Source organism: Choloepus didactylus, assembly GCF_015220235.1.
Source record: "Choloepus didactylus isolate mChoDid1 chromosome 23 unlocalized genomic scaffold, mChoDid1.pri SUPER_23_unloc1, whole genome shotgun sequence".
Taxonomy (NCBI): Eukaryota; Metazoa; Chordata; class Mammalia; order Pilosa; family Megalonychidae; genus Choloepus; species Choloepus didactylus.
This window is the reverse complement of record NW_023637590.1, coordinates 3,350,880-3,375,863: the sequence shown is the minus strand read 5'-3', so window position 1 is coordinate 3,375,863 and position 24,984 is coordinate 3,350,880. Positions and strand designations below refer to the sequence as shown.

Below are 24,984 nucleotides of genomic sequence, written 5' to 3'. Positions count from 1 at the left end.
GTGTTGTTGCTAGAAGCAGCCCCCCACTCTGCCCCACCCTCGCCTTCCCCCTTGGGACGGGCCGGCCGCACGCCCAGGCCCCGGTGCTGTGACCGTCAGGGAGGTGCCGCTGCGGCCCCTCCACCCCTGGCCCCGTGCGGCAGTGGCAGCCAGCCCGCCTCCCATCAGTGACCGGGGACCACTCGCCCTGCGCTGTCCCACCCAGGCCTTCGCTGAGGGCTGGCTCCAGAAAGGCTGTGGCCGAGAGCTGAGCTCCCTGTGCCAGGTCCTGCTGCGGGCTCTCAGGACACGCATTTGTAAACAAAAATGTCTCTCTCGCTGCTCCCTTTTTCCAAGACCCAATGACGGCGACACTCCTGTAGGAGACACATTTGGCAGGGCTCCTTCCTTGGCAGACCTTTCTCTGAGCCCGGTGGGGAGTGGCCTTGCCCACATGGACCTCGGATACCGGCCAGGAGAATCGAGACATCAGGGGCTCCCTTGGCCAGGCTGCTCCCCTGCCCCACCCGGGCCTGGGCCTGGGGCTTCCCGGGGCTCTCGCTGGGAGGGCAGAGGCACCCCTGGGGGCCCGGTGGTTGCAGAGAGCAGAGGTGTTTGACAGTGTCCATTATGCTCTCCCTCCGGGCGGGCTCGCCTCTCCCACCCCAGCCGGGCAGGCCTCTGAGCGCACGGCTGGGGCCCTGGGGGACACACGCTCCAGCCCGTCTCGGCCAGCCCTGCTGGGCCCCTGCCCTCTGCCCCTGCCCACGTGCAGCCCCGTGCCGTTGCAGTGACGTGGTGTGCGTCGCCTGTGAGAAGAGGACGCTGTCGGTGTTCTCCGCCTGCGGGCGCCGCCTCCTGCCCCCCATCCTGCTGCCGTCCCCCATCTCCACCCTGCACTGCACGGGCCCCTTCGTCATGGCGCTCACGGCCGCCGCCACGCTCTCGGTCTGGTGAGGACTCAGGCACGGCACGGGGGTGGGACGGGGGCGGGCGGGCCAGGACCCCTCAGCTCCCGCCTGGGCGGCCTCCTCACGGCAGGCACAGAGCAGGGTGCAGAAGGCCGGCCCGTGGGCCTCAGTGTGACAGTGGCCCGTGCCGGGCAGGAGCGGGGAGCTGACCTTGTGACCGGGGGAGGCGGTCTTGGCTGCGGGTGGGGGCAGCAGAGGCAGAGAGGCTGCACCTCCATGACCCAGCCCCCACTGCGACCTCTGCCAGGGAGCCCCCCACTGCACCCAGGCCGGCAGTGGGGCGTGGTGGCCGTGCCCTGGACGGGAGGGTGAGGTGCCCTGTCTCTCCCCCAGGGATGTCCACAAGCAGGTGGTGGTGGTGAAGGAAGTGTCTCTGCACTCCGTCCTGGCAGGTAACCGGAGCGGCCGCCCCGGGCCGGGGGGTGGGAGCCCAGCTCGGCCGTGACCCGGGGCTCCCCACGAGGCTGGCGGTGCAGCGGCCCCATGGGGAGGTGTCTCCCTCCTGGGGGCACCAAGTTCGGCGGGAGTGGGGGCCACAGTCCGCTTCCCCCAGTGTGAGCCCTGGCCTGACGGGTGCATGCCTGGAGCTCACCCCGCAGTGTCCCCAGGAAGCGACATGACGGTGTCACAGATCCTGCTGACGCAGCACGGGATCCCGGTGATGAACCTGTCCGACGGGAAGGCCTACTGCTTCAACCCCTCCCTCTCCACGTGGTAAGCCTGCGCCCGCCCAGCCTGCTTCGGGGAGAGGGCCTGTCCGAGCGGCCCTGAGCCTCGGCCTGGGTGGTGGCCGTCGCTCAGCCCTGCCGGACTCTGCCTGCTGGAGAGGACGCGGCCCAGACCCATCCGTGCACACCCCGCGTGCCCGAGGGGGCTGTGGGCCGGCCCACGGCCTCTGCCCACGGTGCATGTGCATGAAGGACACCCCTTCTTTTCTGCTGTGTCCTGGGATAACTTCCTGGAGCAGGCGCATGCGAATTGTTATGCTCCGGTGTGCAGTTCCAGCTGGCCCTGGGGCCTCGCCACCGTGGGGGGGTCGGCTTCCCATGGCCTCGCTGGCCCTGTCGGTCACCCAGGGCTTTGTGGGCGCAGAGCGGCACTTCCTGCTTCTCTGTGACTTAGAGGGATACACTACACATTTTTGGAATTTCAAAATCAAAGATTTTCAGCCCAGAAATACAGTGTGTGAAGCGTGTGGCAGGTGTAGCCTGCGCCTTTGGGCCTTTAGGACCAAACACAGCTCTTTTCCAGGAAGAGTTGCCAAGCACAACATTACGCTCCCATGGAAATTTCATTCTTAAATTTAAAAAATGAAACAAAAAAAACCCACCAACAGCTGTCTAGCACCCGGGCCCGGGGTGTGTCCTGGACACCCGGGAAGGCTGGGTGCCGTGTTCCCGCTTTCGGTGGCCCCTGGGCAATGAGCTCTGGGCCTCCCCGACCACAGCTCCCACCCACAGGGCTCCTGTGGTCATCAGGAGCCAAAACGTCCACACCAGGAGCCCTCTCGGCAACCTTCACTATCTGTGTTTCTCTCTCTGAAACAGTAGTCCTGCAGGCCATCATCATGGCACCTGTTAGCGTGCAGGGTCCCTCAGCCGCGGCTGGCTTGGGGGCCGCCTGTCGGGGGGGCAGGGGCCGTCCCTTTCCCAGCCTCCTTGCTCGACCTGGTTTTCCTGAACTCTGCACTCTCTCTGCCACCCCAGGAACCTGGTTTCGGACAAGCAGGACTCGCTGGCCCAGTGCGCGGACTTCCGGAGCAGCCTGCCCTCCCAGGATGCCATGCTGTGCTCAGGGCCCCTGGCCATCATCCAAGGCCGCACCCCCAAGTAGGTGGCTGGGGTCCTCTCACCACCCCCCGTCCTGCCCTGGGAGGTGCCCAGCGTCCCATTGCCCATCCCGGGCCCAGCCACTGCTAAGGACAGCAGACCAGGCCGGGGTGCCCAGGGTAGTGGGCCACGTAGGATCACATCTTGGGGGCACAGTCTGTCACCTCAGGGGCCTTGGCCAGGCAAGGGGAGGGGCTCGGGCAGAGGGAGCCTCAGCAGCTGGTGTCTCAGAGGGAGCCGAGCTGCCACCCCGTCTCGGGGGCCCCGGGTGGCCGGTGAGTCTGTGCATCTTCAGCAGAGCCTGGTGGGGGGGGCTGCACTCACCTGGGCCCCGGTCTCTGCAGCTCCGGGAGGCAGGCCGCCCGGCTCTTCTCCCTGCCTCACGTGGCGCAGCAGGAGGCCACCCTGGCCTACCTGGAGAGCCAGGTTGCAGCCGCTCTCAGCCTGCAGTCCAGCCACGAGTACCGCCACTGGCTCCTCGTCTATGCACGGTACCTGGTGAGCGAAGGTGAGGCCCGCAGCTGCCCTGTCCCCCCGGGAGCCAGCCCTGACATCCAGCCCCGCACAGGCTCCGGGACCCTAGCCATGTGGGTGCGTTTGCTGATTGAACTTCAGGGTCCCCACAGGCGGCTCCAGCCGCCAGGTGCCCTGACCCCAGCCCCTGGCACTGGCGGCCGGTGGTCAGTTACCCATCACCCAGGGGAGGGTGTCTGGCCGCCCCCGTGCGGCTGCACCCCCTTCCTTGTCGGGCCTCCAACCCGGGCTCTCCTGCCAAGGCTCGCGAGCACCTGCACCCTCCCCGGCACCCCATCTTCCCCCGTGGGCCAGCGGGAAGCAAGGTGTGTCGGAAGAGCGGGGAGCACCCTCCGGCATGGCCTCTAGCAGCCTCGCCCTCCTCTGGGCAGCAACTGCCAGCTCCTCCCATGCAGGCTTGGCCTGCGGGGCCTTGGGGTGGGGGGTTCTGGCCCTCCTGGCGCTCTCCCAGCCCCCACGCCCAGCCATGCCCCGACTTCGACCTCCCCCGGCTTCCTGCCTGGCTTTGCTCATCAACCTGTGCCTTTCATTTATGCTTTGGGGGAGAGAAGTAAGAGACAGAAAAGACAAACACAGGCCAAACCCTATAAATGCAGTTCCCCAGCTCCCCGGTTCACGTGGCCTTCTGCCCCGGGTTAGAAATCTGTTCGTAGATTGCTAAAGCCGAGTGCCCTGCTCTCCTCCCCAGAGCAGCCCCAGGAACGAGTGGGGGTCCCCTTTCCCCCGGCACTGTGGTAGCCACATCTTCTCAGCCACAGCAGCTGTCCTGGGGCCCTGCGTCACATCCCCTGAGAACCCCTCTCTGTGGTCTGCTCCAGCCTGATGCCCTGCACCAGCTCCTTCCTCCCCTGGGCGCCCCCAACCCCAGCGGGACCCTCCTCCTGCTGCCCGTTGCTGTCTCCATCTGCATCTGCTCCAGTTCTGTGTGCAGCTCCTCCTCCTCCTGCCCGTTTCTTCTAGGAATCGGGCACTGATACCCCGTGTGCTTCCGAAACCCCTAGGCTCCTGGCCTCGTCCCTCTTCTCCAGCCTCCCCTGTGGGTGACCAGCGGCCCGGCCCCCACCCCTGAGAACCGACGGATCTCCCACCAGGTTCTGCCTCCAGCGCTCCCAGACCCCGGGACCGACAGGCCCCTGCCTGCTCTGCCCACCTCCCCTCGGCTACTGCCTCCTCGGTCCAGGCCGGACCCTCACCGTCCCGCACCCCGCCAGGCCCGGGCCTCCTGAGCCTGCTGCTCACCCTCCACCCCAGCCGCCAGGATGCCTTCTCTCAGACAGATCCGAGCAGCCTGCTCCCCTCCTTCGGCAGTCCCCGCGGCTCCCCACGCCGCACTGCTCAGGGCCCAGCAGAGCCTGTCAGGGCCGGGGTGACGGAGGGTCAGCAGTTTAGTTCTCGGGGCCCGGACGGGGAAACATGCACAAGGCGACCTGCTCGTGGCAGGCGACTAAATAAGTTTGTGCATTCCAGTTTGATACGTGTGACAACTTAGCACACTCTTGATTTTTTATTTCTTTTTGTAATGCATTGCTGTTTTCTGTTTTGTTTTCTGTTCTGTTTTTCTGTGATTAGGGTTTGAATACCGACTACGAGAAATATGCAAAGACTTACTGGGCCCGGTCCACTACTCCACTGGGAGCCAGTGGGAGTCCACGGTAGTGGTAGGTGCTTGTATCTTTCTTGCCACGGAATTCTCTCTCAGAAAGTGAAGGTGCAGAGTCACAAAATAGGCCCCGTGCTCTGGAACTTTCCCGTCAGGCCTCCTGCATTCTGCCTCGGGTCCTAGTGTCAGGAGACGATGGGGCAGCAGAACTCCGTGTCCCGGGGGAGCCAGGGCTGAGGATGCCCACCTGCACTCGGGGCTGGGGTTCAGTCGTGGAGACAGAAGGTGTCCCCACCTGTGTGTAGGGAGGAGGCTTTCACAAGTCAGCGAGATCCTTTTATTCATGGACGGGTGCTGAGAAGGAAAGGGGTGGGGTGGCAAGACGAGAGTGGGAGAGCGTGGTCAGGGAAGACGAGGATGAAGGCCTAGGGGGAGAGTGAGGGAGGAGAGCAGCTGCCAGGAGGGTTGGGAGCCTCTGCAGCTGGAACACAAGAGGCCAGAGGGTGCAGGGCCTTGCGAGAACTGGGGCTTCGGCCTCAGCAGTGGGGCCCAGTGGAGGGGGCTGGCGTGGCCCCGGGTACGAAACCCATCAGGGTGGCTTGGGAGAGGGGACAGATGACGGATTCAAGGCCATGGTGATGGCTGGACATGGGGGAGTGAGGAGAAGAGGCTCCCGACGGGGACCCCTCCAGGTGGTTTTGGCCCCCACGGATGCCCAGATGTGAGTGCCACAGCATGAGGTGGGCAAGGGGCAGGCTGGCGAGGGACGGGGTCCGGGAGCTGGCCCTGCTGCTTTGTCTGCTCGTGCTGTGAGTGCCGACGGAGCACCACGTCCAGTGCCGGCCGGGCCAGGGCAGCAGCAGGGAGCCAGGCTGGCCGAGTCCCTCCCACGTGGTCGGCGTCCTGGGGAGAAGAGCAGAGGGTGGTGCTGGCGACGGGTGCTGCGGAGGGAGCGAGGGCAGGGGTACGGGCTCCTGGCAGGGTGCGCCTTTAGACTGGGTGACCCGGCGGGCCGAGCGCAGTCGGGAGGAGAAGGGCCGGCAGTGGGGACAGCACGTGCGGAGGCCGGGGCTGGGCGCCGACGTCAGAGAGCTGTGGCACCAGCCTCCCCGGGCTCGGAAGGCCTTAGCCTGTAGCTCGTCCTGGTGCTTTCATTCCACTTTTGTTTCCTTGAACTGTAGGCACTTTGGGATTCTCTCCTGGTGTTTGAAAGTTTCACCGAGCTCTGAGTCTCTGTCATTCATTCATTCTGTGGAACCAGAGACCAGTAATCTTTAGTTCTCTTCTTTGATTACATCTTCCCTTGCATTTTCCTCAGCATCTGAGGGGTGTGATAAACTCTTTTTTTAAATCTGTTGTGTCATTTCTTTACAGTTTCAGTTCTCTGCCAAAATTTTCAGTCTAGTCTTTCATCTCCTTGAGCATAGTAACCTAAGTTTTGTTTTTGGTTTTTTTTTTAACTTTTTATTTTTAAAAGCTTTCAAACTTACAGGACAGTTAGAAAAATACTGTCCACCCAGATCCACCAGCATTAACATTTCGCCATAGTTGCCGCCTCATCCTTTCCATGCGTCTGCCTCCTGTCGTTCTATTTATCCGTCCGTTTTCTGAACACTTGAGTGTAGGCTGCACACATCACGCTCTCTGAACGCTTCATACTGCCATGCACGTTTCCTAAGAACAAAGCTGTTCACTTGCAGAACCACGTGAAGTGCAGTGATGAGAGAAGTTTAACATTCTTGGAAAGCTTGCAGTCTAGACTCCAGTGTTTCCTTATGTCCCAGAAATGTCTTTTGGAGCCTTTTCTCCTCCCTTGTTACATCCTGTCCAGGATCACATATTGCTTTTAATTGTTATTGTCTCTTCAGTTGCTCTTTCTTCTTTTTTTATTAAAATTGTGGGAACATATTTTCTGCATAAACGTCCCCATCCCATCCCCTCCCAAGCACCCCCTTCAGTGGGGTTGATCACACTCAGGATACTGCGGTGCCCTCACCACCTTCCATTACTAGAACTTTCCCCTCTCCCCCGACAGGAGCCCTCACCTGTAGTGCATTAACTCCCCGGTGCCCCCACCCTGGCAGCCTGTGCTCTACGTTCCGTCTCTCTGAGCTTGCGTATTCTCTGATATTTTTTTTGTGGTTACCATGGGGCTTAAATTTAACACCCTAAATCTGGGACAATCTCGTTTGCTTTGATATCAACTTAACTTCAGTATACACACAAATATGTTCCTAAACCCCTCCGTCCCCCCACCTTTGTGCAGTTCTTATCACAAATTGCATGTTTATACACTTGTGAGTCCCAAACCAGTGATTTCTCAGGACATTTGCCTTTTAGACCATGGAGGAATAAAAAGTGGAGTTACAAACCGAAACATAGTAATAGTACTGGTATTTATATTTACCCATGTCATTACCCTCACCGGAACCTATTTCTTCAGGTTGAAAAGAAACAAAATAGAAAACAGATCAAGACTGTTATTTTCTTTCCTTTCAACCTGCAGAGCTCTCTGTAGCACGTCTTGTCAGGCTGGTCTGGTGGTGATGAATGCCCTCAGCTTTTGTTTATCTGGGAATGTCTTACTCGCAGCCTCATTTAAGCCATCCCGCAGCTTTCTCACCTCCATGGTTTCCGATGAGAGACTCGCGCTTTATCTCAACCAGGCTCTTGTACCGACACCCTGCCGTGAGGCGTCTGTTGCTTAAGGTTGTGTCTGGCAAGTGTCAAGAAAGAGCTTGCCTTGGATGTCAGGAGGTAACAAAAAAACAAAAGGAAAGTAAAAAGAAACACCTTTCCCTGTCTTGGAAGGCAGTCCTGTGTGAGTGCTCTTCTGAGCTTTCCATACAATGAGTTTGGAAAATGGCTCGAGGCCAAAGCACGGGGCCTCCCAGTCCTTCCTGGGCAGGTGCATGGCTACAGGAATCCCCTACGAATGTCTGCTCTTCCTGGGAAACCCTTTCCTCCTGCCTCCGACTCTGCACTGGATCTCCGTCTGTCCCACAGCCAGCAGCCCCTGCCCCGGGCAGCACAATGTGGCTGCTGTCCTCAGCTCCTGGAGGAGAACCCACGAGCCGCCTTCTGCACCCTGGGAAGTACTGGGAGGCAGGTCTGCGAGGAGACAGGCCTGCTTGTGTCTTTGATATTAAGGTGAGCCTCTTGTAAATGGGGAATGGTTAGGTCATGCTTTGTTATCCATTCTGCTGATGCCTTCCCTGTTTCCTGGAGAGTTTAACCCGTTTACATTTAAATTAACTATTGATCATGTCAGACTTAGCACTGCCATTTTATCCTTGGGTTTTGTTTTTGTTTTTGTTTTAAGTCTTAGGTCTTTTTTGTCCCTCAACTTTTGTAATACTGCTTTTTCTTGTATTTAGTTGACCTTTTGTGGTGAACCCTTAGAATCCCTTCTCATCTCCTTCTGTGCATATTTCCCCAGTATTTTCTTAGTGCTTACCATGGGGCTTAAACTTGTCCTAAATCTTTAACAATCTCATTTGCTTCGATACCAGTTTAACTTCGATAGCACACACAAACCGTATTCCTTTATGTAGTTCTTGGCACAAATTACTTGCTTACACATTATGAGTCCAGAACCATTGATGTTTCATTACATTTTATGCATTTGCATTTTAGATCCTGTAGGAAGTAAAATGTGGTGTTACAAACCAAAATACAGTAGTACTGGCATTTATATTTACTCATGTTTTACCAGTACTAGAGATCTTTATTTCTTCATGCAACGGAACAATGCCCTTTAGCATCTCTTGTTGGGTGGGTTTACTGGTGATGAACTCCCTCAGCTCTTGTTTGTCTGGGAATGTCTAAATCTCTCCCTAATTTTTTTTTCAATTTTAATTGAGATATATTCACATACCACACAGACCATCCAAATTATAATCAGTGACTCACAATATCATCACATAGTTGTGCATACATCCTATGATCAATTTTAGAACATTTTCATTACTCCAGAACAGAGATAAGAATAAAAAATAAGACCCAAATCCTCCCATACCTCTTATCCACCACCTGTTGTTGTCCCATAGCATTGGTGTGGTATAATTGTTAATGTTGATGAAAGAATATTAAAATATTACTATAGTCCATAGTTTGCAATATCTATGCTTTTTCCCACGTACCCCTCTATTATTTTTTTTTTACATTTGTAGTGGTTCATGCAAGAACTTGTTTACATGCGACTTTAAACAACCACTTTCAATCAAATTCACCTACAATATGTTTATTTCTTATAATCCCACAAATGAGCTATCGTCACCTCCATCCATTCCCAAACATTTACGTTCAACCTTGTTAACAATTCTGTACACAATCAGTAACCGCTCCCCCCTTCTCTAGCTTCTAACTCTAGGTACCCGATATTCTACCCTTTTTTTTTCCCTTGCATGTCTTTATTACTCATCTAACTGTACACTGGATAAAGGGGGTGTTAGTCATAAGGTTTTTACAATCACACAGTCACAAGATAAAAGCTGTAGTTATACAATCATCACCAAAGATCAAGGCTATTGTGTTTCAGTTCAGCAATTTCAGGTATTTCCTTCTGGCTATTCCAATACACTAAGAACTAAAAAGAAATATTTATATAATGATTCAGTAGTGATAATCCTTTGTTAAACCCTAACTTCTGCTACACCTCCTCCCTCTCATTTGCTTATTCTCTCAGTCTTCAGGGATGTCTGGGCAATGACCATTTTAACTCCTTCATGCTGAAAAGGGCATCAACATCATGGGGTAGAGGAATGGAATGGTTTGATGCTCTTGGAGATACTGGTACCTCTGGGTTTTAGGGCTTATCTGGCATAGGAACAGACCTTAAGTTTCTGAAAAAATAAACTTACAAAGTAAAACATGTATGGAGTCTTATGTAGAGCCCAGGATATTCTTTAGAGTTTTCAGGAATGCTGTTGGTTGGAGCTTGACATACTGTGGCAATTTGCAATGTCTGGCTGAAGCTTACATGAGAGTAACCTCCAGAATGACCTCTGAACTCTGTTTGAAGTCTTTTAGCCACTGAAACCTTATTTTGTTTCATTTTTCCCCCTTTTGGTCAAGAAGGCAATTGTCAGTCCCACATTGCCAGGACAACTTACACCCCTGGGAGTCACGTCCCATGTAGGTGGGAGGGCAGTGAGTTTACCTGCAGAGTTGGCTTAAAGAGAGAGAGGCCACATCTGAGCAACAAAAGAGGTTCTCAGGGGTGAGGGGTCCTTCAATTTTTTTTTATTTATTTTTTTTATTGAAAATATGTTCACATACCATACAGTCACCCAAAGTGTACAGTTGTTCACACTATCATCATACAGTTGTTCATTCATCACCACAGTCAATTTTTGAACTTTTTCATTACTCCAAATAATAAAAATGAGAATAAAAATGAAAGTAAAAAGAACACGCAAAACGTCCCATACCCTCCTCCTCCATATTATTCATTTACTTTTGGTCCCCATTTTTCTACTCATCTGTCCATAAACTGGGTAAAGGGAGTGTGAGCCACAAGATTTTCACAATCACACAGTCACACCATATAAGCTGTAGAGTTATATGATCATCTTCAAGAATCAAGGATACGGGATTGCAGCAACAGTTTCAGATATGCCCTTCTAATCTTTCTAATACACTAAAAACTTAAAAGGGTTATCTATATAATACATAAGAGTTATCTCCAGAATGATCTCTCAACTCCATTTGAAATCCCTTAGCCACTGAAACTTTATTTTGTTTCAATTCTCTTCTCCCTTTTGGTCCAGAAGGCTTTCTCAATTCCATGACGCCGGGTCCAGTCATATCCCACATTGCCAGGGAGGTTTACACCCCTGGGAGTCAGGTCCCACGTAGGGGGGAGGGCAATGAGTTTACCTGCCGAGTGGGCTTAGAGAGAGAGGCCACATCTGAGCAACAAAGAGGCACTCAGGGGAGACTTAGGCACAATTATAAGTAGGCTTGGCCTCTCCTTTGTAGTAACAAGCTTCACAAGGGCCAGCCCCAAGATCGAGGGCTCAGCCTACTAAACTGGTAGTCCAGAATGCTTGTAAGAATATCAGGAGGTCCCCAGGTGGGGAAATTTAATGTTTCCACATTTCCCCCCCGTCCCTCAAGGGGGCTTTGCAAATGCTTTTTATTCTCTACCCAAATTACTCTGGGCTGTATCAGGGCTTCACGCTAACCTGTACAAAGCAACAAGGCCTCACTCCCTAGTCAGGGTTCCCTGTAATTGTGGACCATACAAGTAAAATTACATAGTGTGCTACAGAAAATAAAGATTTTGCATGAAATAAACATCTTTTCTTTTGATCCCACACAGAAGCTGAAGTTTTGAAACACACTTAATATCATCCTCTACCCTTTAGTCTGATCTACCGCAATCTAAACCAAGTCCATTTCGTTCATATCTCCAGTTGAGGTCTGATCTCCTTTTCAGCCTCTTTAACAGTTGACTCAGGGCGATGCCGACAGTCTCAGCTGCCGAACTCTGGTTCTGAGTCCCAGGTCCCACACAGACACCCAAAGCTCCAGGGACTGACCACATCACATGCAACAGTTCAGAATCTCAAAATTTAGAAATAACTGTTACAACTCATGAATAAATGTGACTGCTGTAAGCCTTCCCCTTATAACCTATGCTCCCAGATTCAGTTCTCCAACTTTGCACATTATTGTTAGTCCCTATTAGTGAGGCGTTATGTTTGTCTTTTCATTTCTGGCTTATTTCACTCAACCTACTGTCCTCAAGGTCCATTCAGCTAGTTGGATACCTGCCAACTTCATTCCTTCTTGCCACTCCCTGTTGTAAAAACATTCTTATATTTGTACATTTAATCACACTCACTGACCACTGTAGGTTTCACTAAGTTATACAGTCCCAGTCTTTCTCTTCTATCTTGCCTTCTGGTGTGGTACATATCCCTAACTTTCCTCTTTCAACTGTATTCACAGTCATCGTTTTCCAGTGTACTTACAATATTGTGCTACCATCACACAGTATTGTGCTATCCATTTCTAGATCTACACAGTCAATCCTCTAGAACATTCTACACTCCTTCAACATCAAATGCCCAATCTCTACCTTCTTTCTGTCTCCTGATATCTTCATTTCCACACTCTTCTCCAAACCTCTCTCTCCTGTCTTTTCCTGTCTATAGCACTCCCTTTAGTATTTCTTATAGAGGAGGTCTCCTGTTCACAGACTCTCAGTGTCTGTTTATCTGTAAATATTTAAAACTCTTCCTCAATTTTGAAGGACAGTTTTACTGGATATAGGATTCTTGGTTGGCAGTTTTTCTCTTTCAGTTTCTTGAATGTATCACACCACTGCCCTCTCACCTCCATGGTTTCTGCTGCAAAATCCGTACTTAGTCTTATCAAGCTTCCCTTGTATGTTTTTAGGATTTTCTTTGTCTTTCACTTTTTAAAATTTGACTATTAAGTATCTTGGAGTAGGTCTGTTTGGATCAATTCTATTTGGGGTACGCTATGCTTCTTGGATCTGTAATTTTATGTCTTCCATAAAAGTTGGAAGATTTTATTGATTATTTCCTCTATTATTCTTTCTGTCCCTTTTCCCTTCTCCTTCTGGGACACCCATGACAGGTATATTATTGTGCTTCATGTTGTCATTCAGTTCCCTGAGCCCTGCTCATATTTTTCCATTCTTTTCCCTATCTGTTCTTGTGTGTTGGATTTCAGATGCCCTGTCCTCTACTTCAGTAATCCTTTCTTCTGCCTCTCCAAGTCTGCTGCTGTATGTCTCCATTGTGTTTTGCATCTCTTCTATGGTGCCTTTCATCCCCATAAGTTCTGCCATTGGTTTTTTTTGTTTGTTTGTTTGTTTTGAGTCTTAGAAAATCTTTTATTCAATACAGATCTATCGTGCAAGTCAACTGAAGAATATATTGTGATTCTTTCATTTTGGTTCAAAAACATTTGGGGTTACCCAAAAATTAAATACATACATATATGCACTCATTTGACAACCCTAAATATTTATAGAAGCAAGCACGAGACATTTTACTTATCCATTTTTGTTTGTTTTTTGTTTGTTTGTTTGCTTTGTTTTGTTTTGTTTTCATTTTTATTGAGATTGTTCAGATACCATACAATTATCCAAAGATCCAAAGTGTACAATCACTTGCCCCTGGGTACCCTCATACAGCTGTGCGTCCATCACCACACTTAATTTTTGTTCAATTTTTAAAAACTTTTCATTACTCCAGACAAGAAATAAAGTGAAAGATGAAAAAAGAAAAAAAGAAAAGGAAACTCGAATCCTCCCCTATCCCTAACCAACCCCCCTCAATTGTTGACTCATAGTATTGATATAGTACATTTGTTACTGTTTATGAAAAAATGTTGAAATACTACTAACTGTAGTATATAGTTTGTAATAGGTATATATTTCTTCCCTATATGCCCCTCTATTATTAACTTCTAATTGTATTGTCATACATTTGTTCTGGTTCATAGAAGCCATTTCTAGTATTTGTACAGTTGATCATGGACATTGCCCACCATAGGATTCAGTTTTATACATTCCCATCTTTTGACCTCCAACTTTCCTTCTGGTGACATGTATGACTCTGAGCTTCCCCTTTCCACCTCATTCACACACCATTCGGTGCTGTTAGTTATTCTCACATCTTGCTACCGACACCCCTGTTCACTTCCAAACATTTAAGTTCATCCTAATTGAACATTCTGCTCATACTAAGCAACCACTCCCCATTGTTAAGCCTCGTCCTATATCTTGGTACCTTATATTTCATGTCTATGAGTTTACATATTATAATTAGTTCCCATCACTGAGACCCTGCAATCACTGTCGTTATGTGTCTGGCTTATTTCACTCAGTATACTGCCCACGAGGTTTTGTCATCAACCCCCTTTTTTTTTAATAATGCCATTGGTTTTTTGAAGCTTACAAGTTCTTCCTTATGATCTCCCAGTGTCTTCTTTATATCCTTCATCTCTTTTGTCACATTTTCTTTCAACTCGTTCATTTGATTTAGAAAATGTGTTTGATCATCTTTAATTAGTTGTTTCAACTCTTGAATCTCAGTTGCGGTGTTAGTTTCTTCCTTTGACTTTACCATATCTTCCCATTTTCTGATGTGGCTCACGATTCTTTGCTGTCTAGGCATCTGGTTTTCTTGATTAGTTTATTCTGGAGGTCATTTTCTCTTTTGCCTAGGATTTTCTTGTTGGTTGTCTTTGATCTCTATATTTCTTTGGTTCTCTCCCTGGCCAGTTTTCAGACTGGCCCTGCCCCTCAGTCTTCCCTCCAAAATCAGGCCCCCACTGTGGCTGCCACAGGGATGGGAGGTAGGCACTGGGCACCCCAGCAAGTTCATTGTGTGTGGTAATACAAATCTGCTGGCTTCCAGCAGGGCTGTTTCCCTTGCACCTTCCAGACCATCCATTGCATGGTGCTGTTTGGTAACTTAATCATCCTCAGAGGCTGCTTTGCCTCCAAGCACAGGCTTTGTCTACACAGGTGTGCTGAAACTGCGGGATTCCTATGGTCTCACATTGGCGACCAAAATCTGTCTCGATGTGGGACTTCACCTGGGCAGAGGACTCCCTCAGCTGACCCCGCACTCCAGCCATCCCCAAGGCAAGGGAACGGCCGCTGGCTGCTGCTTCCCTCAAGGGTGGGGGGGGGCTTCCAGACCCAGGGCTGGAAACGCAGTCTCTGTCCCTCACTGACCTGGGCCTTGAAATGTGCTCCCATCCCCAGGTCTTCAAACAGTGGGGGTATGTCTCACTGCTGTGAGAGATTTTGTCATCTGTGTTCCTGTTGGGAGGGGTCCTGTCTGCAGATTCCATGCCTTCTCCACAGGGAGACGGGGAGGAGGGGGGAGAGGACCAACTGGTCTGGGACGGAAGGCTCCTGCGTGGTATTTCTTCTCTTTCTTCAGTTCAGCATCTGCAGGGTTTTCTCCAGTCAATATCCTCCTTCAGAGTTTCAGACAATTCAGAATTGTCTCTTTTTTTCATTGAATCTCTGGAGAGGAGTTTTCAGTAGCTGTTTACGGGCCGTGTGGATGATGTCAACTCTCCCTCATTTTTTTAATCATATTTTTTATTGTAGAATATAACATATATACATACAACTGATAACTTTCCAGGTGCAATTTAACAAGCAGTTAGAGAGCAAATTGCAAAGAATGTTACAGGTTACAGTTCCGCAGTTTCAGTTATTTTCTTATTATGAAATATAACATGTATACAAAAAGGTAATATCTTTCAAAGTATGATTTAACAAGTAGTTATATAGGAAATTTCCAAAAAAAAAAATATATTACAAGTTACAGCACCATAATTTCCGTTATTTCCTTATTGTGAAATATAACAAATATATAAAAAAAGGTGATAACTTTCAAATTCCAATTTAACAAGTAGCTATAGAATAAATTTCAGAGGATGCTATGGGTCACAGTTGCACCATTTCAGTTCTTTCCTTCTAGCTATTCAAATATCCTAGCAACTAGGAAAAAGAAAATTATATAGAGATTCAGAATTCATGATCCCTTGTTAAATTCCATCTTGTCTGTTCTACCCCTTGCTCTAATTTAATCACTTTCCCGATCTTCGGGGATGTCTAGGCAGTGACCACCCTAAGTCGTTCATGTCAACTTTATGAGCAAAGGCCTCCCTCATTTTTTGAATGGCAGTTCTGCCAAATACAGAATTCTCCGCTGGCAGTTTTTTCCTTTTAGCACTTTAAATATGTCATCCTGCTCCCTTATTTCTTCCATGGTTTTTGATGAGTTATTGGCACTTAATCTTACTGAGGCCCCCTTGTATGGGATGCATTATTTCTCTGTTTTAGCTCCCATAATTCTCTCTTAACCTTTGTCGTCCCACTGTTTGCTTATTATATGTCTTGGGGTGTGTCATTTGGGTTTAAACTTAGTTAAATTATTTGGGCGTCCTGGATATGTATATTCATGGTTTTCATTAGATTTGGGAAGAGTCCGCTATTGTTTCTTGGCATCCTCCTCCTGCTCCTTTCTGTCTCTCCTCCTGGGATCCCCACAGTGCATACATTGTAACACCTGCTGGTGTCCCACGGGTCTCTCGGGCTCTGCTCCCTGTCGTCATTCCTTTTTCCTTCTGCTCCTCACACTGAAAGAGTTCAGTTCTCTTATCTTCAGGTTCACTGATTTTTCTTCCGTAAGCTCCAATCTGCTGTTGGAACCGCTCTAGGGTATTTTTTATTTCTGTTACTGTAATCTTCATTTCTGGTTCCTTTTGAAGATTTCTGTCCCTTTACTGGCATTCCTTGGTGTTCATCTGTCCTTTTCCTGATTTTCTCTAGTTCTTTGTCCATGTTTTCCTTTGGCACTTGAGCCTATGTAGGACCTTTTTTTACGTCTTTGTCTGCGGTGTTCCAGGCCCAGCCCTCCTCGCTGATGTTTCTAATGCTTTACTCCTCTCTGCATGGGCCATCACTGCCTATTTCTTTTGTCTTGTAATTGTTTGTTGCATCCTGGGCATTTTGATACTTTAAGGTGTTAATACTGGAACTTGGACAGTGAGGCACCTGGTCCTTCGTCTTCTGCCCGGCTAGTGTTCTGACAGAGACTTCCTTGAATGCCAGAAGATTGTGTGTATTGGAAACAAAGAAGGAAGGGGGGAGGGAGGGAAGAAAGAAAGAAAGATAGAGGGGGAGGGAGAAAACTCCCCAGTGTTTGCTGCTTGGCTGTGCAAGTGCTCTCCTACAGCTTAGCTGTACGGCGAGCCTGAGAATAGCCCCAGGAAAAGCAGAGAGGCTCCCCGGCTTTTTCTACGCACGTGCCTTGTCTTTGGCATGCACGTGGCCCCAGGAGTTTCCCTGTTTACGCAGATCCAAAGGTCTCCCTTTCTCCCAGATAGCACACTTCTCATTGCCCAGGCAGCGGAAATCTGACTGTTCTCCTACAGTGTTCTGTAATGGCAGGTCCACACCACACGTGGCCTGGATCAGTTCCTCATGCCACCACCAAACAGACTGGCACAGACAGACATGCACCACAGCTTGCACAAGGGCTACTGTGCTCCCTCTGGAACCGGGCCCAGGGGCCGACACAGAGAGAGTGGGGCCAGCTCCGTGCCGAGCTGGTGTAGAGACGGGCGGGCTCCAAGACACCAGAAGGAGGTTCCCTACCATTCTGTACTTCCTCTTTCTTGACTCGGTCCTCACCCTGCCACTGCCACCCTTTAGCTGTTTTCCTCAGCTTTGAGAAAGATGCTTCTGCCAGTTCTTGCTGATTGTTCAAAGCTTCGGGAGGGGGTGGGGTTGGGCAGAGCCCTGGAGGTCTCACTCTGCAGCTCGATTGAAGTCGACGCTTCAATTATGATGTCTCAGAGTGACTCTCTTTGGGTTTATCCTACCTGCAGTTTGTTGAGCCTTCTGGGTGTGTCGATTCATGTTTGTTGTCAATATGGGAATTTTTCAGTCATTGTTTCCTCACTAAAATGTTTCCTCTCCTTCTGCAACTCCCAGCTTGCAGATACTGGCATTCTCGACAATGTGCTGCAGGTCTCTGAGGGTGTTTTCGTTCTTCATTCTTTCTACTCTGTCTTCCTCGGCGTGCATCATCTCACTTGGCCTGTCTTCCAGTCCGCTGAGTCATCTGTCTCCTCACATCTGCTTTTGGGTATGGGTGTAGCATTTCTGATCTCCAGAATTTGTATTTGGTTCTTGCTAATAGTTTTTACTATTGATACTCCCTATTTGGTGAGACATTGTTCCACATACCTTTCGTTCTTTGGCCACGGTTACCTTTAATTTTTTGAACATGTTTTAAATGGTTTATTTGAAGACTTTGTTCAGTGAGTTCAACATCTGAGCTTCCTCGGGTTTGGTTTCTCCCCACTTTCACTTTTCCTATGTATGGGTCATACTTTATCATATCTTTGTGCCTCATAAATTTTCTTGTCAAAAAACAGACATTTAAAATAAAATATGGCAGCTTTGTAAATCGTATCTCCATCCCAAGGTATGTTGCTTCTGTTTGTTGTTCGGGGTTTGCTTCTGCTGTCTGTCAACTTAATGACATTCTGAACTAGTTCTGTAACGTGTGTATTCTTTATCCCACGTAGCCACTGAAAGCACTGCTGCCGTAGCTTACCAACAGCCAGCTAATGATTCGGCAGAGATTTCTTTACATGAAAGCCACCCGGCCATTGCCTGGGTGCTCGGGGGGCAGCTGGAGCATAGTTTCAGTGCCCCAACAGGCAGTTTTTGCCGTTTTAATTTTCACTGTGATAACATATACTACATGAAATTCCTCCTGTCAGTCCTCTCAAGCACACACTTCAGTGGTGGTGATTATGTTCAGTGTTGCACCACGCTGCCTGTAGCCCTCGCGTCTGGCTTGTGCGGGGCCTCAGGGTCAGCCAGAGGTAAAAGGTCGGGGCCTTCTCCTGTCCTCCCTGGGCCTGTGCATGCGTGCGACCTCCCAGGTTCCCAGGAATACGCTGGAGCTTTCCGGAGCTTCCTCAGACCGCTCATTCCCAGCTCCTCCTTTCAGTGTTTTTGGTCAGTTTCCTGTTTGCCCCTGCCTTTGTCACTGCTTCAGACTTCTGCAGTGTGGAACAGATGACAGCAGGTGGTTTTCAAGAAATGCCCCAGTGAACAAGAACATCTAGGTCCGGTCAGATAAAGGCGAGCCCTGCAAATGGGGTTCTCCAGGGAGCTCCCAGACAAGTCAGATAATAAGACTTCTTTGGGGAAGGGGTTTTTCCAGTAGTCCAAACTTGTTCTGTCGCCTCCAGTGATTTTGATCCGTTGTACTTTTATTCTGTTCAGAATATTTTCTAGTTTCTCTCTTTTTTTTCCTCTCTTCTTTTACCCTTTGGTTCTTTAAATGTATGTTATTTAGTTTCCAGATATTTGGAGATTTTTCAAAGGCTTTCAGTTGTAATTTCAAAATTATTTCCATTGTGGCAGAGAGTATAACTCTGTTTTGGCTGGAATCCTTGTATAATCTTATAAGGATCCTTATAGATCTCCTTTTTGAGATTTGTCTTGTCACTCAGAATAGCATTTATCTTGTTAAATATTCTTTATGCACTTGAAAATAAGGTATATTCTGCTGTTTTGGGGTGGAAGGTTTTATAAATGTCAATTAGGCAAAATTCATTGGTGATGTTCTTCAAATCTTCTGTATCTGTACTGATTTATGTTTACTTGTTCTATCAGTTGTTAAGAGTGGAGTGCTGAAACGTCCAACTAAATTATGGTTTTGTGTATTTCCCCTTTCAGTTCTATCAATCTTTGTTTAATGTATTTTGAAACTATATTATTATTTGCAAAAAAAAATGTTTAGGAATGTTATGTGCTCTTGAGTAATTGACCCCTTTATCTTTATGAAATGGCCTTCATCTCTGGTAATAGTCTTTGCTCTGAATTCTACCAGATTTCTTTTTTTGATTTTGATTAGTGTTAGTTTGGAATCTTTTTCTATACTTTTACTTTTAACCTATTTATGTTTTTATATATAACATAGATCTTGTAGGCAGCATATAATTGCTTATTGCTTTTTTATCCAGTCTGTCTATGCCTTTTAATTAGGATACTTATACCATTTACATTTAATGTGATCATTGATGTATTTGATTTTAAATCTATTTGTCTCCTTTCTGCCTTCTTTTGACTGAATTCATTGCTTTCTAACTCCTTTTTATCTCCTTTGTTATTTTATTAGCTATGATTTTTTATTTTGTTTTGTGTGGTTTTTGGCAGGGGTGGGGAGGTGGTTACTTTAGGGTATATAGTATATACCTTTACTTTATCTCGGTCTCCCTTCAAATGATACTGTACCACTTCACATATTGTTTAATTTTAACTGTATACTTCCATATCCCCTCTCCCAGCCTTTGTGTTACTATTGTCATGCCTTTTACTTTTATAAATGTTATAAGTCACAAACAATAGGTTTATTGTTTTTGCTTTAAAAAGCAGGACTTTTTGATATTCAGGTCCTTTAAAAATTTTGACAGAGTTCTTAATCCTTTGTTGTAAGTTAAAGATCCAGTTTATTTTGTTCCCTGTGGGTAACCGATTTTTCAGTCTGCATTTATTTCCCGTCTGTGTCCGGCCTTCTCTTCCGTGTATCGGAGTGCGGGTCTGCGCACAGGAGCTCCCTCGGTTATCCTTCCTGCATAATAAGCCTGCAGAGCGGACGGGACAGTGAGTGTTTTAGCTCTTCTTGGCTTTTTACACCTCCCTGTAAATTTCAGACTTGGCTTGTCAAATTCCATTGACAGCCTGGCTGGGCATTTGATTGGAGAGTCACTAGGTCCATTTAGAAAGAATCGGCATCTTTATCTTACTGCATTTTCTCTTCATTAATTTAGGTTTTTCTTTAATGGCTTTCAGCCGATTTTTATAATTTTCAGCATAGAGGCCAGGGACATCTTTTGTCAGATTTATTCTTAGATGTTTTATAATTTTAAGTATACTAAATGATGTATTACTTTATGTTTTCTAATTATTCATTGCTGCTGCATAGAAATGTATTTGGTTTTGTTATATTAGTCACCAGCCATCATTTTAGACATCTCTATCACTTTTATTAATTTGTCTGTCAGTAGTTTTTTGTTTTCTGTGTGCAGTAAACAGTCATCTGCAAATGATCATTTTATTTCTATTTTCCAATTCTTGTGCCTTTTATCTATTTATTTATTTTGCATGCTTATTGTGTATTCTAAGCACTCCAATATTAAAATCTGCTAATACAGTAAATTATATTTATAAATTTTGTCTTATTAAGTGCTTAAATTTATAATTAAATATTTCAGTATTCAGATATTAAATATTAAACTTGCTTTCCTGGGATAAACCCAGCTTGGTCATTGTTCTGGTTTGCTAATGCTGCCATTTCCATAAAATACCAGAAATGGATTGGCTTTTATAAAGGGGGTTTATTTGGCTGCAAAGTTACAGTCTTAAGGCCGTAAAGTGTCCAAAATAAGGCATCAAAACAACAGTCTTCACTGGAGAAAGGCCATTGGCATCCGGAAGACCTCTGTTAGCTGGGAAGGCTCGTGGCTGGCGTCTGCTTGCTCCCAGGTTGCGTTTCAAAGTGGCATTCTCCCAAATGTCAGTGTCAGCTTTCAATGGCCATCTTCAAAATGTGTTTCTCAGCTGCAGCTTCTCTGGTCCTTCTGTTTGTGAGCTTTTATGAGACTCCAGTGAACTAATCAAGGCCCAGGCTGAATGGGCAGGGCCACACCTCCATGGAAACATTCAGAGGTCACACCCTAACCAGAGGTGTCACTCACAGTTGGGTGGGTCACATCTCCATGGAAACAACCTAATCCCAGTATCCCATGGGACTGGATTAAAAGATCATGGCTTTTTCTTGGGGGAACATAATATATCCAAACTGGCACAGCCAGTTATCTTTTTTATTCATTGTTTGGTGACATCCAATTTCATGGGTAAGATAGACAGGCCTGAAAATTTTCATTCTCATGATGTCTGGTTTCAGAGTTGAGGTTATATTTGCCTCATAAAAATGAGTTGCAATGGCTTCTCAATTTTTTGTTTCTGAGTTTGTATAAGATTGGAAAAATCTGTTCCTTGGAAGTCTCTTAGAAGTCAATTTTTACATCTACTAGACATGAAGATTTTGTGGTAAAATGTAAACTCCTGCTTTCTATTTGTTTTTGAGTCAGTTTTGGTAAGTTATATTTTTCTAGGAATGTGTCTGTTTTCTCTAAATGTTCCACTATATTGGCATGAAGTTGCTGACAGTGCACATTTTCCTGTCTCTTCTACATCTGCAGTCAGCTCTCTGGTTTTATTCTTGATATGTAGTGCTTTGTACTTTCTCCATTTTTCTTTATTAATCTAGTCTTTTCAAAAAGTGACTTTTCTTGTTATTCATCTTTTCTATTGAATTTTTGTTTTCAAGTTCATTGATTTCAGCTCTTAATTATCTTCCTCCTGTGTTCTGAGATGTTTTGCTGATGTCTTCTCTGATGCCTCAGGTTGGACTCGTATCAGCTGTTTGTGGGTGTAAACATCTAAAAGCCCCATGTGTGCTCCATTCCCCCAATTTTGGTGTGTTTAGTGTTTTCATTCCCGTTCACTTGTAAGTCATTTGTAATTTCACCTAATTAGAATTAATTTCCTCTTTGACCCATGAGTTTTACTCAGTTGTGTTTTAATAAGAGAACACAGCCACATGGGGGTTCACGGACATTTTCTGTAAAGGACCAGGCAGACAATGTATTTTCGACTTTGCAGCCACGCATCCTCTGCGGCAGCTGCTCGGCTCTGCTCTTGGGGGCGAATTCAGAAGACTGGGGCAGGGCTGTACTTCGGTGAACCTGTTGCACGCTGGGTGTGGCCCTGGCTGTCGGGGTTTGCTTCTAGGGCAGTTTTCCTCTGTGCTCCATGTGTAGGAACCGTCTGTTAGTTCAGGTCTCTCCAAAGTGTCCTTTGCCTGTTTTTCTTAAGACCACAATGAACCTCGGCAGGAGAGCAGATCACATCACCTTCGTACCTCTTTCGGCAGCTTCTCAAGTTGTCTCTTCTTACTTTTGAGTATTTCCTACAAAAGCACTTTCACGATGAATCTTCACTGTGGCAAATTGTCGGAGGCCTTGTGAGCCTGAGCATATTTTTATTATGCCCTCGTATATGAATATCTTTTTAGCTGGACTGAAAAGTCTAGGTTACGTGTTTTTTCAATATGATAAAAAAAAATGGTACTTTATTGTGAATCCTGGTGACGCCTCCTTGTAGCAATATGCTCTTGCTATTTGGAAACGTTTAGCATTCTTCTGCCTTGGATATCCTCGGATATCTGTATTTCATCTGATTGCCCAGCTGTCAGTTCTCCCACGGCTTACTCGATCATCACTCTCTGCAGCCTTTACATCCAAAGTCATTCGCTTTTCTCTAACTATGTGAAATGTACGTATTTCTTCAAATATTCCTTCTCTCCTTTTTCTCTGTCTCCTGCGGGAGCCTGTTGTGTAGGGGATGGGCCCAGCTCCCGCCCTCCTCTCGCTCCGTGTGCCCTGCTCAGCCCGGCTGCCCCTCTTGGGCCTCCCGTCCCCCTGGCCTCCGGCAGGGCCCTCCTCCTGCTCGTCTTTCCTCCATGTGCGGCCTCCCCGCTGCACTTCTCACCCTTGGCTCTTTCCTGTGATTTCTAGTCCTATTGACAAGGACATTGATCTCACGTGTTTAAATCCTTGGGCCTCCCCTTCCAACACGAATGGTTCCCAAGGTGAAGGTTGTCTGGTTGTTGGCATCGTCCTCGGAGTCTGTGCTTTTGGCCTGTACCCTGGGGTCCTCTCGCCTGGCAGTGCATGAGGGGCCAGGGTGGGCCCACGTACACCACCCCACAAGCACATGCCGGCCACTCGCGTCTGCCCCGCACGTACACGTCAGCCCCCCAGCCATCCCACACACACACATGAGCTCCAGCCCTTCAGCTTTCCTAGATTTCTCAAGATGCAGAGCAGCTGTTTGTCTTCTTCCCCAGGTTTCTTTAGGTACTGGCTGGTGTTCAGGGGGGCAGGCGTAGGGTCTCTGTCAGGCCAGGCAAAGCCCCCCCCCAGTCTGGCCTCCTTGCTGCCCTGGTCCTCAGCAGTCGCCCCTCTGCCCACAGGGTCTGCGGAAGAGGGAGCTGCTGAAGGAGCTGCTGCCGGTCATCGGACAGAACCTCCGCTTCCAGCGCCTCTTCACCGAGTGCCAGGAGCAGCTTGACATCCTGAGGGACAAGTAGCCCAGCCCAGCTGCCCCGACTGCAGCCAGGACGGGGCCGTGCCGTTGCCGCTGCCCATGCCCAGGCCACCTGCCACCTGGCCGGGCCTCGGGAGGAGGAGACCGTGGCAGGCGTGCCGTCTGGCCCCTGGGTGGGCCTCTCCCGTGTGCTGGGTCTCACGTTCCCTCCGACGGGGGCCGCTCTGCCCGCTGCCCGGCCCTCCCTCAGGGACCCGTGTGGCGCTGAGGCGGGGGCTCTGCCCTGCCGCCCAGGGGTCAGTGCAGTGCTTCCGAGCCTGCGGCCGCCAGCACAACCCCAAGGAGGACGCTAGCCCTGCCGCCGAGCAGGCCACCTGCGAGGGAGAGCCCTGGACGTGAGCATCGTGCCGGCCGCCGGCCGACCCGAGACCTGCCTAGAACGAAAGGCAGTTCCAACACACAGACTATTTTTGTACTAGAATTTGCTAACTTGTAATATGGAATTTTCCTTTTGTCCAATAATCAGGATTTCCCTATAAGTCACTGGGACATTGGTCGCTTGTAGGAAATTTAAACTCTAATTATGACAGCTACATTGAAGAATAATTGTACTGAAATCAACTTGTCTATCTTCATTTGGCTTTAATTTTTAAATGTTTGTAAAAAGAGACTGTTTTGGGGGATGGGGCAGAGGGGGTGGGCAGTTTCTTTTGTGAGTGTAAAATAAATGAACACACATTGGATACCAAACCATCTGGGCTTCCTCTGCCTTTTCCTTCCAACTTTCCCCCTTCTGCCCACGCTGTGGATCCATCTCCCGAAGTGGTCTGTGATGGAAGCTGGACCCAGAAGGAGTCTTTGATGTTGTCTGTTTCACGGCCTGGCAGTCGCCGCCCTGGCTGGCTGCGTCTCGGGCCGAGCGGGTGGCCAGCCCCCTCGTGCGTGTCCTCTCCCGAGCAAGGCAGCGAGGCCGGGGCGCCGGGGCCGTGGCAGCCTGCCTGGCCCACTCCCGTGTCTCTCGCGTGGCTTCCCAGCCTGGCTACTTGGCCAACTTCCTAGAAGGAAATCAGTAAGTACCCACTTGGGACTCCTGAGGAATCGTTTGGAAAGCTGGAATTCTCTTAAAAAATGGTCCAGTTGCTGATCCTCTTGTATCCACAGGAGAGGAGCTAGTTAGAGTCATGGAATCTTCCGGCACAGTGCAGACTGAGCACCCTCCCCTCCAGACTCGGCCCCTCTCCCCCTGGGTGGGCTTCTGAGTCTGGGGGGAGCTCCTGGACTCGGCATCACTCAGCCCAGCTAACTCGGACCACTGACCTCTTCTCTCTGCTGCCTCTCCTGCCCAGTGGCCATCCTGCTGCAGCC

The 24,984-nt window shown here is 48.6% G+C and overlaps 1 protein-coding gene across 6 annotated transcripts in view; it reads left to right on the top strand.

Annotated features, from left to right (window-relative positions):
- Window positions 1-24,337, top strand: part of LOC119524866 (protein HIRA) — a 90,840-nt gene extending 66,503 nt beyond the window's left edge. For 4 of the 6 annotated variants that reach the window (XM_037823518.1, XM_037823519.1, XM_037823520.1 and 1 more), the window contains 7 exons: window positions 771-932; window positions 1,284-1,342; window positions 1,559-1,664; window positions 2,657-2,779; window positions 3,124-3,287; window positions 4,883-4,971; window positions 23,546-24,337. In XM_037823518.1, coding sequence (XP_037679446.1) covers window positions 771-932; window positions 1,284-1,342; window positions 1,559-1,664; window positions 2,657-2,779; window positions 3,124-3,287; window positions 4,883-4,971; window positions 23,546-23,662 — 820 coding nt within the window. In that variant the 3' untranslated portion in view covers window positions 23,663-24,337. The remainder of the gene's footprint in view (window positions 1-770; window positions 933-1,283; window positions 1,343-1,558; window positions 1,665-2,656; window positions 2,780-3,123; window positions 3,288-4,882; window positions 4,972-23,545) is intronic. The other 2 variants (XM_037823522.1, XM_037823523.1) reach the window with 1 other exon arrangement.
- Window positions 24,338-24,984: the final 647 nt, after the last annotated feature.